General features: G+C 37.4%; 1 protein-coding gene across 1 annotated transcript; it reads left to right on the top strand.

Moving 5' to 3' along the window:
* The first annotated feature begins 8,365 nt into the window (after positions 1 to 8,365).
* Positions 8,366 to 11,211, top strand: LOC146653981 (mRNA decay activator protein ZFP36L1). The gene is made up of 2 exons (XM_085380722.1): positions 8,366 to 8,493; positions 8,957 to 11,211. Exons 1-2 carry the CDS (start codon positions 8,461 to 8,463, stop codon positions 10,142 to 10,144), a joined length of 1,221 nt encoding a protein of 406 aa, XP_085236848.1. The 5' UTR covers positions 8,366 to 8,460; the 3' UTR covers positions 10,145 to 11,211.
* Positions 11,212 to 15,922: the final 4,711 nt, after the last annotated feature.

The following is a 15,922-nucleotide window of genomic DNA, read 5'->3' as shown; positions in this document are numbered from 1 at the left end:
CTGACTATAGCTCAGCGACCAAAGTAGGCAAGTCCTGCACAGTCCCGGCTGCCTGACCCTGTTAACTTTAAGTATCCTGAGTCAGAGTTGGTGTTGCCCAAGCAAATTTTGTGACAGGTGACCTTTGTGCGCCACTACTCAAGGAGCCACTGAAAATAATCAGAATCAATCAATAATAAACAACTAAAACCTGCTTGTTGATAGGACTGATTTTACATCTATAGTTAGCCCCATAAGCTTTGGGACAATTAAATATTTATTTGCAGTTTTACTTCTTCACTGAACAACAACATCATTTTAAATCAACAAAAAACAATCAAGATGTAAAGTCCAGACTTTTAGCTTTAATTCAATGGCTTTAACATAAGCCTATTATTTAATGAGCAATTAAGTAGATAAAAAAGCTGGGAAGTTTTGAACTTGTTGTCGGAATAATTTTTGCAAGAATTATCAGTATTAGGTACAAAGAGAAGGAGGCCATCATTAGGATGAAAAACCAAAACCTAATGTTATGGACTTAATGCTACAATGATGGTGGTTTGATCTGATTTAGTTTGGTTTATGTTTTATTACTTTTTTTTTCTTCTTTTTTTTTGTCAGGTGTAGAGATATTACTGTATAGGCCTGTCTTATTCCTGAACAATGTTGTAGTTCACAACACAGTTTTCACTTTTTTACATTAACACAAAAAATAGACGCCTTTAAAGGAACCTTTTGGTACAGTCGGACTTGTTGCATGTTATGTTGTTTATCTGCATTACACCTTAACCTACCATTGAAAAACAATCTGCAGAAGCAGGTTTGACCAGTCCAGCCTCATGCTGATCTGTGTCACATGATAAACCTTTACCTTGTTTACATCTTATGTCCCTTTTGTCTATTTTTCCATCTAACTAAAGTCTAAGTATAAAACTTTGTTTTGTCTTGAAAGATATAATTTCATAGCTCTGTATTTGTTCACCTGTGCAGTTTTAATAATGGAATTTAATAATGTGAAACTGGGATTTGTATTATTATAGGTTATTTGTATAGAACATAACAAATTTAGTAGACGAATTGTCATGAAAACAAGATAACACACAAACAATTATATTGCCATTAATTAATAAAATAACAAACAGAATTCATATTTTTATATCCAAATTGAACAGGCACACTGTAATTTCAGAAATCAGTAATTAATTAAGCATAACATGCAACCACTAAAACAATTTTTTCTGTTCAGGATTGCAAGTGAATAACTGTAACTTGGCATCTTAATCAAAAAATAATGTGGTCTACTAGTTTTCTGCTTTTTTGTAAAAAACTAAATTTGAAAACTAATGGATAAAAAATTATAATTATCTTTTAGCAAAAACATTTGATTAAAGATTTTGGATATAGTGGTGGATTAGCCATTACAGAAACATGAAAAAAAAAGATTTTGATAATTATCAGTACTGTTAATTTAGGGGAAAGGTACCATAAACGTTACATTTGTAACAAGCTGTTCATTTTCTGTATGATAAATCTTCATATAGCTGCATAAATTGATTTAGTGTAAATTAGTTTTGACACCGACTTTTGAAATCTTTTGTAGAAAAAGATTATTCACACCAGTCTCCAGCTCAGACGTAGTAAAAAAGAAACTGAAGCTAAAAGCACTGGAACATGATTGAAAATAGTTTCAATAACTGAGAAAGAAAAACACGGCAGAAAGTCTAACAAATGACAGTCTGTTTGTTGTCTCACACGGATGACACATACGCAAATCATTGTGATGAGTCATCATCTATTTTGACCCCCAGATTACTGGTAATTACTTGTAGCATATACGGCAGCATATGAACCGAACAGACACATACGCCTGCAGTTGTTACAAAATGTGGGGATTTTGAACAGATGGCTTTAGTCATCCTCAGAGTAGTACCTAACTTACCTAAATTTAATGTACTGTGTTTGTTTAATGTGAAGTATGGTTCCTAAATTTACAAGTGTTTCATATTAGATTCACAAGTTTCTGAGACCCTTACTTAATCAGTAAGACTTTATTTTTCTCTCAAAAAAAAACTAATAAAATAACACAATAGATTTTTTTTTAATGAATTGCAAAACTCAAACTAAATACATTAAATTAAAAGTCATACATGCTTTTTTTTTTCTTTTCTTTTTTTTTTACAAACAATTGAGTTTCAGAAGATTTCATGGTTTAGGCTTTACTTGTTACTTGCTTTGTTATATTCACAGTTTAAGTCATACACTGGTACAGTACGACATCACTGTGGAATTTAACACTTTGTTGTTTGTAGAAATGTATTATTAACAGTCACCTGTGAAGCATAATGAATGAATAAATAAATAAATAAATAAATAAGACTAAAAAAGAAAAACACTAACAAAAGGACCCTATAGAATTATCTGGCAAAACCAATTATGTTTGGCACATCAGTCAATTCAGATCATGATTCTGATTGTAAAGCTGCCAGACAAGACTGTCTTTTAAAAAAATACAAACAAACAAGAAAAAAACAAAACAAAATCACACACAAAGAAACCTCGCCTCACTAAGGGTACAAGAACCGTAAAGCAGCACCAAAACAAGCACAAACACCACAGTTGTTTGAATCCATAAATCTCAAACTCTAACAAAAAGTAGCACTTACATTTTGAAAGATGTAAAACATATTGGCAGATGACTCATGAGTGATGACGTCACACGCTACAGTCAACATTTACTACATTACTGGTCTGCCGTGTCAAACTGCATGCCTTCACACATAATTCCAGGTAACGACCTCACACTTTTGCTTTATGGGAACATTTCTGCATGTGGCCTTCAGCTATATTCTCATTCACTGAGACTCCCTAAACTGAAAATTTTGTATCCATTACACGTTGTCTCTGTGGCACTGCTAAGTGACACTAAGCCCAAACCCAGAGTAAAGATTATGAGGGAATCTCTGGAAAATTTTGTCATCCATAAGAGCTCCATAGAATTGCCTGGGTTTTTTATCCATTTAATATTTATTGTTCTTAATTTTTTTTTTTTGCAATCTCTCTTGATATAGGGTATCACTTTGGTAAAAATCTGGTTCTTTAGTGCATTTAGCACTTGTTTTTTTCTGACCTTTGGCAAATAAATAATTATAAATGGTTAATTAAATAAATATGAAGATAATCCCATGAAAAACATGAACAGTTTCATTAAATTTGAGAGAGAGAGAGATGTATATATATACTTTTTTAATGTAGCATATTTAGCATATTGAAAACAACCTCAGTACAAGCTATGCAAAATACAAAATACACATTATACATAAAAGTCAACAATAAATATACACTAAAGTACACAATTAAGTTATTAAAAATGAATGTCAATTAAAAAAAACAATAATAGAAGTCAATACACCTGCGTTTGCACAATGAAAGCAAAAAATAAAACCTGCTAGGACTAGAATCGAAAGCAGGCGAGACTAAACAGGTTTTCGCAGTGTGACTAAGTGATTGGGAAACTCTTATGTTAAAAGTTGTTGTTCATTGTTTACAGTGTTCTGGAGATTTTAAATGATTTTCATGCACCACGCTGTTTACCTCCTCAGCTCTAAATCAGCATCTATAGTCTGACATTAGTCAGGACCTTTTGTTCTTTCAGTTCTTATAAAGACCACTTTTGTTAAGTCAAATGATCCTCATTTTAACACGTCTTTGCATATTCTCAGTACACTGTGGTACTGTGTGGTCAGTGCACTTCCGGTGCACCCCACACAGAAGAATCCATAATTGTTACATAGATAAAGATGGAAAAACAGTGCGTCTGGGATTCATTTGGGGAGACAGGTACTTTCCCTCATCATAATGTCAGCAGCTAAAATCCCTTCCTCCCTCCCTTCTAATGCTCCTATTTCTCCTCTTCGTTCGCAATTCCCTCCGTGGCCTTTCACCGTGATAAATCAACTATTAAATTTAGAATCAGGAGCAGCTTGGCTTCATCATATTTCTGTGTCAGCCATATTAGCTTTGCAAACCTGCTCCACAGCTGTCGCTAAGTAACTGCTGAACCTGTGCCCATTTAGGCGTGCAATGTTTGGCATGTCACCATAGCAATGTTATGGAGGGCATGATTAAATATTTGCAAAGTATCTCTTATTAGAGAGACAAGCTGGCCAGAGCGTATTTATCGGTGGCTTTACTTACAACTTGACCTAAGACAGAGGGACAGAGGAAATGAAAGGCTAAAGAGATAAAGCCGGAGAAGCTTCTATGCAAATAAGTACACAGAGGCAGTATGGAAACCATAGCAGGTTGGGTGTTCCCATATATGTTGACCTCACCTGCCAGTCATCTTGAACCACATGATGATGACTTGGCAGTTCACAGCCATCCGTGGTGAGTCAAACACCTAAAAAGTTCCCTCCAGTTTCCCTCCTCTATGTTGTTTCTTGAATAATGAACCTTGAGGAATAAAATACAGCATGTTTGGGTGTATTTACTATTCTTTTTTTTTTTCTTTTTTTTGTGTATTTACTATTCTAGTATATTTTTGCCAGCTAGAGATATTTTCAAGATTGAAAATTTTCTCACCAGCTCTGTAATTAGGCTATAAATTATCACCCACTAAGCTGCAGGGATAACATTATCTAAAATTCCCCCAGGAGACTTTCTATATATCTTTAAAGAGTGATCTATTTTGCAAAGGCGGGTTAATGTAAAAGCCAATCGTATAGGGGATGGTTAAAAGGGTAAACACAGGCCTGTTTTAGTTAATGACCCATCTGTACATCTAAGTGACCGGCAAAGCTAAAGAATTAAGAGCTGATGTGGGTACAGAACTGCATAAAATTCATACTGCAGCACATTCCTTTCATAAGGCAACAAATAAAAAGATAAAAGTCATATTGTAAAGATTTTCCATTTCATAATAAATTTATATTAGGGGATACGGGAATAATACAAATATGCATATTTGCATTGCATGGTGGATTTTCTCCCCACATATATTGAATGTTTGCTTTCAAGTCTGGGCTTTTTACCTGTGGAAAATGACCTACTGGCATTACTCGATGTTTAAATAAACCTCATGAGCACTCAAAATCTCATTGGTACTTAACTTATTTTTCTGTGGATTAGTCCCAATCTTACAAAGTATTGTCTTCATTTCTCATATTACAATTTTCCCACAGTTTCCTGCCTCATAGGGACAATTTCCTTTGAATTAAATGTGCGATCATGTTCTAACATGTTACAAGACCTCAAGTCTGCTGGTGTGTCACTAAAATCATCCTAGTGGAAAACTTGGCATTGGGCACAGACTCTCTTAGTCACCAAGGAAAGAAAAAACACAACAAGAACCTGGAAAGCACCATCAGCATTTTTTCTGAATATAACTCTACGTGACACTCCCTGTTAAAGAGAAAATCTATGCAACCGGGAAGACTTTCATTAGAAACCAGTAGAGTAAGGTAACCCACACTTAGACATACAAACAAAGGAAAGATATACATATACAAGATGTCAGTGCTGGTATTTTGCATCCCTCATGTCTGTGCCCGCTTACTTGCCTGCTGACGAACTAAATTTTTCAGCAAAGATGGGAACAATTGTTGCATGCCCTCTTGACAGACTTTTTTGTATCAAATGCAGCGGGGTTATTTATATGTAGCTGCAGTTATTAATAGCTGAACATGAGAGGCTCGTTTGGCTTGAGTTGCACTGTTAGTGTCGGCGTGCAGGTGAGGCCTGTGAGTTGTGTACATGATATAGATTGCGATTCTCACCAAACCCTCTTGCACATTTATACAACATGGTACCCAAGAATGATTTAAAACCAAAATAAAAGCAACTCATCTCAGTAACTTAAAAAACTCAAACATTATGCATTTAACAGTGAGAAAACTTAGGCTCAAAAACACATACAGAGAGCTGTTGTGAGGGAGTACACTTAAGAAAGTACAGTGAGAGCAAGAAGAGCATCCAAGTGTTCTGGCGGTAACTTGTAACGAAACTCTATGGTTGGCTATGGCTCAGTGTTTCTTGAAACAGAAGTGGGAACTTTAATCACGCTCTTAATTTACTAGCAATGTACTTCTGTATTTTCATTTTCTGCTTTGGTTTAATTTACTAGACTTATGTTGTATGTGAAGATATCTTTTGCAAGGTTAATCCAGTCTTACCCTTTATGCATTAATAATTCCCCTGTTTAAGCAAAACTCTTTAATTTCAGTTGGGAGCTACGTTTGATTTGGAGTGAAGGATTTGCTTAGTCTGTTAATTTTACCAAAGTGTTTGAATACTTTTGATTTACAATGCAAAGTTGTTGGGTTTTTTTTAAAAAATCCTTGTGGCTCTTCTCACGGCACCCACCTTCTGTTTACTGTGACTTTTCTACTGTTTCACAACTATGATCAGAATATATTTGCCATCATTTACTAGTCTAAATATGACTCATGTGACTTGATGACGCAGCAGTAGCGACAAAAAAAATCTGGTGTTTCATTTGGCTGATAACAGCGTAGCAGTTTCGCAGAAAAATAAGAAGCTATTAGATTTACTGACATGTGTGAAATGATGTACAAGTGCGTCTAAAAAAAACCCAAAAACGAGCATTAGAGATGCACGTGATAGTGTGTTCACTTATGCACTCAGTGCTTAACTGGGGCGGCTTTATTAAAAATTACCAATGTGTTGAAGCTTGTAGCAGTGCTGAGCTGTAACTAAAGCCCAGGTTGCTTTGACAGTGGCCTCCAGCTCTTGTTAATTTTTTTTTATTTTGAGGTGGATTTGGAGGGTGAGGGAGTCTCATCTTCTGCCTTATGATAGCCCACTATGGGGGATTTCTAAGATATCAGGAACGTGACAGCTCTTGTGGTGGCTCCACTTCCTGTGAAGCTCTCCAAAGTTCTTGAGTTGACTTTTCTTGATAATCTTCTGTATGCAATCATCCCTGTTGCTTGTGCACCTTTTCCTATCATACTCTTCCCTTCAAGTCAAATTTCCATCAACAGCTTTTGATACTACGCTCCGTGAACAGGCAGCCATTTCACCAATAACCCTCTATAGATTACTCTCCTTGTAGACAGTGTTAGTGGTCATCGTCTGTTAACGGTCTTCACCATGGCTGTGGTTGAATTGACTCAACTAGACCAAGAGACATGTGATATTTATATTTTATCACAGTCTTAATCAGCAAAATGCAAATGAAAAAGGGCTTGAAATCTTCTGCTTCATGTGTCAGGGTACAGACTATATGAACATTTATTGTTCACACTTGACACTGTGTGAAACCGATCCATGCAATGTGTGAATCACAGAGTGTTTCTACAGTCGTACTATACAAAAAAAAAATCACCCCAGAATATTATAAACAAGTTAAGTGTTAATGTAACATGTTTTTAATGCCTGTGAGAAAGACAGAAAAACATAGCTAACGCAATGCTCACTGTGGAAAGAAAAAATGGTTAAACACTAATAACAATATGCTTCTGGTAATTACTTTTGTTTTGTTTGTGAAGTTTATGTGTCAGCTTCATTTCCACTGTGGGCCATCCAAAGTGGGGTATGTGTGCAAACCTTGCATTAAAACAGCTTTAAAAACGTGTGGCTACACATGACGTGAAGGAGTTATTCACCACATTCTACTACCAATAAGAGACCACTATTGGTTTCTTTCATCTGTAATCAATGCTTCTATTGTCTGTGTTCTGGTAATGGTTAGACTCTGCTGGAGCTCTGGTGCACAGCAGAAACCAGACCACAGATGGGGAAATGTCTGCATGTATTCTGGTAAACAAGAAAGCACAGTGATGTATATGTAACGTAATGTGAGCAAAAGATATAGTGTAGAGGCGACACGGGATTTGATCAGAGATGATTGATGGCACTTCCAGAAAGCTGGGCATTAGTCATATATGAGTATATGGCTGCATATGTTTATTACTATCTATTAACTACTACAGACTATAGAACAGATGTGCCTGTACTTTGAGATGAAAGGAGTCAGTGTATTCATCTTAAATAAACAGCCTTCCTTGCCACTTTACATTGAGCGCTTTGGGTTTTAAAAAGTATCACAGAGTTTGTGCGGTTAAAAATCATTCACACTAATTGGTACAGAATAAGAGCAAAAACAGCAAAACAAGTGTGCGCCGTTCTAGGTTTGGAGTGGGTATGAGAGCTATGTAAATAGGCCCCCTTGCCTACGAAACTGACACATTTCACGCAACTAGTTAAAAATACACTGTTTTCTTTCTTCTCTTCCTCTCTCTCTCTCTTCTACCGTTTAAGTCCCGCCCATCTCTTAGCTCATATGAAACTTGAGGCAGCAGCAGCGTCATCCCGGAAGGGGGAATGGAAACTCCTCCCAGTATAGGAGGGGCTTTTAAATAGACTTAAAAGGAGAGGCTCGACCATTAACTTTTAAGACTGGACATATATCCAACAGTCAACTGGAGTTCAGACCCGAGTCCTTAACTTGTTGCCAAAAGGATGTCCGAAATGCTCGACGATATCTTAACAAAGGTGAGTCAAACTACTTCAGTGTTTTGTTTTTGTTTTGAAAAACCCTTTTTCTAGTTGGTGGGTGGCGTGGCTTAGGCGCTCTGACTGTAACACTTTGAAAAGGTGTTTTGATGCGAACACCTTTTGAAATGACAGAGGGTCTCCTCACTTTGTGATTTAAGACATAATGAGGTGACTAAGACGGTCAGCTGCTCAGTTGGTTGTGTGCCCTAGTTTAATCTTCCTGTATCAGTAAACTAATGGAAAATCACAAACTATGATTTTATTCATTTATATTATTTCAGTTAATCTCAATTTAATTTGGCTACATTATTGTTATTGTTGTTGTTATTATTTGTTTGGCATTTATGTAACCCAATATCCTAAATAAAGCTTTATAGAAAGACTTTGAAAATGTTCAGCATTTCATTAATATTAGACATATATTGTTTTGGATTCTAACAGTCTCCTCTGTCTGTTACAGAACTTGATCAACCTGGCCTTGAACGAAGTCTCAGGGCAGAGCCATCGGTCTGCCCCCTTTTTCACCCCTTCCCCTCCTGGCTCTCTGAGCCTCAACATGAGCACTGAGCATGTTAATAATGACGACACTGGCAGCTCTCTCTGGCCAACCATCTGGGGCCCGGCCCCTGTCTCCACAAAGAAACAGCTACCTTTCCGTCCCGATCGCTCCATGAGTCTAACTGAATCCAGCAGCAGCCTTCTCTCTTCGTTTGGACAGCTGAAGAACTCAGAGCTGTTTCCCTCAGGCCCTACTGCTACTACTGTGCCTCCCCCACCAGGCTTCCCTCCCTCATCTACTGTTTCTGCCCAGACCCCACCAATGGTGTCCTCTAACCGTTACAAAACTGAGCTGTGCCGTGGCTTCCAGGAGACTGGCAGCTGCAAGTATGGCAGCAAATGCCAGTTTGCCCATGGTGAGGCAGAACTAAGAGGACTGTACCGCCACCCCAAATACAAGACAGAGCCCTGCAGAACCTTCTATAACTTTGGCTACTGCCCCTATGGTTCACGCTGCCACTTCATCCATGAGGAGAAAATCAGCGATGGTCCGTTACTGTCTGCCAAATTCCAGCGGCAGCAAACTACCACAACACCCAGTGTTCACAATCCACGGCACCAGCTCCGCCAGAGTGTCAGCTTCGCTGGGTTTCTGGGCTCTTCTCGCAGCTCCTCCCCTCCATCATTCGCCTCGGTCTTCGGTGATCCTAACCAGGGTTTCAGCCGTGCTCCCTCTGTTTCTCCACCTCCTGCTGACCTTCTCTCCCCAGTGTTTGACTCTGTGCAGCGTGAGGCAGCAGCATTCCCGTTTGGCAGCCAGCAAACCCGTATGAGCGCTGGAGACATCCATAACATTCCTCTCATCTTGGAGCCACAGGTCTCACGTTGCGTGTGTGGTCATGGAAATAATTTCAGTAGCAACAACAGCAGTGTCTTCACCAACGTGAAGGACGGGCAGCACCAGGACAGCAGTATGCTGTTTCCAGCTGCTGGAACATTCGTAAAGCCTTCACTGCAGCGTTTCTCCTCTGAGGACTCCCTGGAGGAGTCCTACAGCAGCAGCAGTTCCAGTGGAACCGAGTCTCCGACCTTTGATGGCTCAGCCACCAAGAGGCTCACTGTGTTTGAACGCCTATCCCTGTCTGACTAAATGGATCCAAAGGGAAATAACAAAAGATAAATGACTTTCTTTTTAACTTTTCTGTCTATCTGGACTTTCATCAGCACCAGAACTGTTCAGAACAAGTCGACAATAACACTTAAAGTTCTTAATTTATGTGTGTAAAGTTGAGCTCATCTTAGACTAACTACACATACTGAGATGATTTAAGTACCCAAATGTTATCAATCTATTTTTATACATAACATGTAGCTTATAAGACCTATATATGCGGTCTTCCGTCAAAATTAACTCATCTGCAGGTCTTGACATTACCGGTGAATGTTGGTAGTGATCAAAATAGCTTTGGTGATAATCAGTGATTCCTGTGCCTTGAATATTTTCCCTACCTAATAGGCTATTTATGCTCTGTGCCACAAACAGTATGTTTGATTCAGTAGCCTTTACCAGTGAGACCTGACATGTGTCTGTGATATGCACTTTACAGCTAATTCTAAAGGGAGAACCTGTCAAATCTCTCAGTAGCATTCAACCAAAGCTTCGTTCTTCACTCTGTCTGTGTGTGGACGTGTGTGCGCGTGTGGGCCTTGTACAGAATATGCATGTGAGAGTGTATGTGTGTGTCTGTCGTTTTGTAGACGTGGAAGCAAATACAACTTGCAGAATGCACAAAGATCAAAGTGCTCTAATACAAATAAGGTATGTCAGTGAATTCAAATCTGAATATATACACTTAATAACATTTGATTCTGTAAAACATTCTGTAATATTTGCTACTTTGTAAATTGCACACTATCTTTTATTTCCCCCCTTGTGTTTGACAGCCTGGTTCAGGGAACACCGCAGTATTCCTTTTGGGTATTGGTTACCTTGTGTTGTTTAACTTAAACTGATATATTTATTATGATATTTATTTGCATTTAGAGAAAATTGTATTTTGTACTTTATTTATGGAAAAAAAACTTCACTGTTTGTGAAATGCAAATGTGAGAAAAAGCAAAGTAGAAAAGATAATCTTATATTTTTGATTGCCTGAAAATAAGAAAAATACATTTTAAAAAAAAATTCTCAATAAAGAAATGATTGTACGCTGATGTTTTGGACTCGTGTTATTTACAGCTTATGCATTCACATGCGGAGTTCAGGAACTTCCTGTAGTTACAGCAAGGAAAGAAGATGTGTACCGATGAAGGCCCAGTTCTGTTAAGTGTTTCAGTTAGACACATTGGAGCTGGGCTTCCCCTTAAATGGAAGCAACCATTATTAACCTCTGGGGGGTCCTAGAAAAATGCATACACTATTGGTCTTAGAGCCACAAATCAACCACGCCATAAAAAGTGCTATAAAAAGATTATATATTAATATTTTTTTCCACTTTAAATTAGCCAGTCTGTTAAAACTACTTCTCCCTGAAATATTCATACAAAGTTTTAATTATAGTTTCGTTGTTTTAAGGGTTAGGGTTAGGGTTAGCACCAACATGTATTTCGATCCACTTTTATTTTTTTTTCGCAGGAGCATAAAAAGCCCCCCAGGCGGCCAGCTGCTGGCAAGCTCCCCACAAAGACTGAAGGTGGAACGATCACGATCCCTTTAACCGTAATTAATCTGCAGTGAAAAATAGCGTTTATAATGGGTTTCAATGGGGCACAAATCGACCACTAAGACCAATAGTGTAAGTTTGTCTGTAGCTTAGCCACTGAAGCTAATTTCCGGAAGTCATACTGGAATTTTAATAGTAAATGTGACCAAACTTTTTTTTGCAGACTTTCGCTATATTCCATTCAACACAGTGCGAATGGCGTGTATACGAACAATGAAAAATGGCACAAATCGACCCAAGACCACCCAGAGGTTAAAACACCACTACTTTGACTTCTACGTGTGTTGGTAGGAAATCCTGTGTTTTCAGTAGCACCAGATTTTAAGAAATGGAGGGAAATTCACCTTTCCAGTAATCTGCTGAACCTCTGAGCCCGAATCACAAATACTTTTTGAGGATTTTTTTCTACATTATTTGAAATGAGATCGAGATTTTGAATGCGCTAAAGCCTATACATGTTATACTTAAATATACATTCTGCTGCATTACAGCTAAATAATAACTAGTCTCCTGAATATGGAACCTTGACCTTTTGTCCTCCACTTTTTCTCTCCCGATTCTGTTTTGTGCCATACATCTTTGTTGTGTATACAGTCAGGTATTTAGATTACCGTGTTTATACGCACTATCACGCAGCTTTTTATTTCCAGGTAAAACCTGCAATGTTTTGGCAGCTCTTTGCAGCAGTGCATTAAATTGAATTTTGGATATTAGGGTATTGCTTTTAGTGTAACTGTTCAAAGCAAATGGAGAATTGCTTTTTACATATCAAAAAAGCATTTATCGAAAACTGAGCAGTGGGAAATCTCATGGAAGAAAAAAAATGATCTTTTTTCTGTCGTCACTTTCTGTAAGGCGCATTTACGAGTTAAGGAGGCGTTTGTTAAAACACTCTGTTGCAATTTCCATGTTACATTCCCCTTGAGACTGTTGCGCAAACTGCCCCCGCCCTCATACTGTCAAAGAAGTGTACACTGTCTAGCAAGATTGGGATCTGGAATAATAAAAGTCCTCCTTACAGTAACACCCAGAATATCTGAGAACACACACAGAAGAAGCACTTGTGGGAGATAAGTGTGAAATTGTCCGACACATTAACGAGATTAGGACAATAAAAACAACAAATCATTGATGTATCTGATTACAGTTTTGCAGCTTGTTGAGATAAATACGATGTGGGAATTTTTCCCATTTGATTTGAGATCTTTTGAATCAGGATTTCCAAGAAATGTGGGACGGTTCAATTCCCCCTCCAAGTTAAGAGCTTAAGAAATCAGTTTTGGAGACACTTCTTCCTACTAACTCGTATTACTGGTAACACTGTCATTGCTCTCCATCTGCTTCCACAAAAATTCTGGTGAGGTTTGTTTGTGGTGACCATACATGTTTATCCCAGCCACAGGATTATATGATAGTGACACTCGAATGACTTGAAAAGCTATAATAAAAAGAGTTTAGGCAACTTGTTTGCTGTCCGTCTCCTACATACTACAAATAACCAAGATCATTTAGTAACCAGAGTTACATGTAACCACATCACGGTGTCATGTGGTTATATAGTGTCGATACACATGATACTCCCAATATTAACAGAGTGACAGATGCGTTGCTTGTGTTGACATTTCCTGAATAAAAGTGAGTAAACTTCATCCACATTTGCAAACTTCACTAATCTGAACAAAACACCGCAACCTTAGGAAATCATGAGTGAAAAACGTATGGCACACCTATCCCTAAGATAGCTCTGCTATGATCCTAACCCACACCCTTTATGTTCAAACAATAAAATCTAATTTATGACTGAAGCTCCATTTTTTTGTCAATTCTTTAGATTCTTTAAGGGCTGGATTTCAGACTCCAAGTGAACCTCATAGCCTTGTGCCTTCCAACTTTGTTCCCCTTCTGATCAATAGCAGGATGTGTTGCTATGGTGATGGACAATGACCACAAAGTGTAAACAGTAAGCCAAAAAAGCAGGAATGAGTGGGTGTTTGTGTGCTCACAATTTCACAGCCTGTTCTATAAGGCCAGACTGGTTAAAGTCCATTAACGTGTTCTTATGAGACCAAATAATGAAGACGAAAAAACTGTTTAATTTATTATTAACATAATTTTCTGTGAAAATATATGAAAATACAGAGAAGCTGGCCATTGTGGTTAAGTAATTTCTAATAGCTCACATGTGCAGCGAAGTGTACTTTTCCTGGAAGCATTTTAAGTCATAGTAATTAATCCGTTCAATTATTTCTTCTGTGTTTGTTTGACTCTTCGTTTCACGATGTCTTTAAGCCTGTTACAGTCATTTGAACTGCAACACACACACATGGCTAACATAACCACTGCTTTCTGTGAAATAGTTATTGATCAACCATGGCTGTTACTGTCAAAACTGACCTTACCCAAGTCACCTGATTCTGAGCACTATACACGTAAGGCACGTACGCATGCATAGAGGAACACACAGACACACACACACATACACACTGAAGCGAGGTCTATCAAAGCAATTGTATGCAATACAGTCTAAAGGTAAAACCATAACTGAGATAATCGTATCCCAAGACACTTGAGCAATAGTTTCAAAAGGTCAAAACAGCCTTTCATTCTCATCATAAACACAAGCAGACTGATAGTAAAGTCAATGATACAAAAACTTGGTTCCAAAGGTATCACTCAGTATGAGCTTTATAAATCATTTTAATAGTTAACTTCAGTTCAAGGTGAAACTTCAGGGACTAAAGTTGTAAAACTAAAAGAACTTGAATTTGCTTTTATTACATGTATTAAAGAGGCTCTTTCAGTAGCCTGTTTTCAACTTCAACCAGTTTGGTAGGAACTTTGCAACCTTTGGCAATCAAATCCTTTTTGACCAAACTGTCTGGAAATAAAATGAAGTAAAATTTCTACCATCAAAATGTTCAAGGTTCAAGGTAACTTTATTTATACTCAAAGGCAAGGTAAATTTGCTTTACAGAAAAATGACAGCATTTGGCATCCCTTTAAAAAAAAATAAAAATAAAAATAAAAAAAACCACACATACCTAGTAAATATATAAAGCTCACTGTGGCACATATATAGTAATTGCTAGTATGCTAGTATGAGTCTCTGCATGTTTCAGTAAGTAAACTCAAGTAGAGTATGATTGTAATTTACTAATAGCTTTGAAAAAAACGGCCTCTTCCCTCCCTATCTGTCTGTCACAACATGCAGATTAAGCATTGTAGTTGAGTAATATTTCAACCTCAAGCCTTCGTCAACCATTCAGAGCGTGACGGAGTACGTTATGTAACTTCTACTTTACCAACGAGGTCACTAAACACTGCCTTGTTTTTTCCTTCTTGGAAAAGATAAAGCCCGAAGGGGTTAACGTGCATTAAAACACTTTAAAAACACTTATTTGATGTTTTTAAAGGCACTCCCCCTTATAGTTTCCAGCATTTAATCGTTGAAGCAATAATATTGAAGCAACTGCAGTTCACCAGAAACATACAGTAAAATAGCTGGTTTATCAAAATCTATATAGACAAGGTCACACATTTTGTTATCCTACTTGTATTGTTGAACAATATTTCAGTCCACTTTAATGCTATATTACTGCCCTCTACTGTTAAACATCCTGTGCTCACAGTGGTGCTGATCCTTGCACAGAAGCGTGAGGAGTCAACCTTTGTTGAATCATTGCTATGATTCACTTTCACGTGCAATTTGAAGGGGGAGACCTGAAAAGATTAAATAGATTAAAATAGTGCAATACTAGGTAGAAGTCATCTGGAACACCAAAGACTTGAAAAAGCACTGAAAAAAAGCATCTAGTAATTTCAAATGTAGTTAGTCGTATTCAGGAAGGTGCATGAGCTGCTATGTCGATGATGTGCTTTTTAAAAATCACAGCCTGACTCTTTACATAGATGAATGCTGAGCACAACTAGCTTCACATATTATTAAAAACTCATTATAATCTAAAGTTCAATACGCTGCCAATTTAAATAGCCCACAATGATTACAAGACTTTATTTACAAAGACCTAATTACATGTTTATTTCCCTCAATCATCACTGTCACTTTTCTGAAATACTAATGAGCTTTAAAAAAATTTATCCAGCTCACCAAATCCATAACAAAGAAAATAATGAAGCTCTTATGTACTTAAAGAGCACAACCAATTACTTGGTAAATTAATGTTTAAATGACAGATCCAGATGTG

Source organism: Rhamphochromis longiceps, linkage group LG14 (genome assembly GCF_057381845.1).
Source record: "Rhamphochromis longiceps isolate RC_006_pf linkage group LG14, R_longiceps_female_GT1.1, whole genome shotgun sequence".
NCBI classification, from domain to species: domain Eukaryota; kingdom Metazoa; phylum Chordata; class Actinopteri; order Cichliformes; family Cichlidae; genus Rhamphochromis; species Rhamphochromis longiceps.
This window is presented reverse-complemented; position numbering and strand designations above follow the sequence as displayed.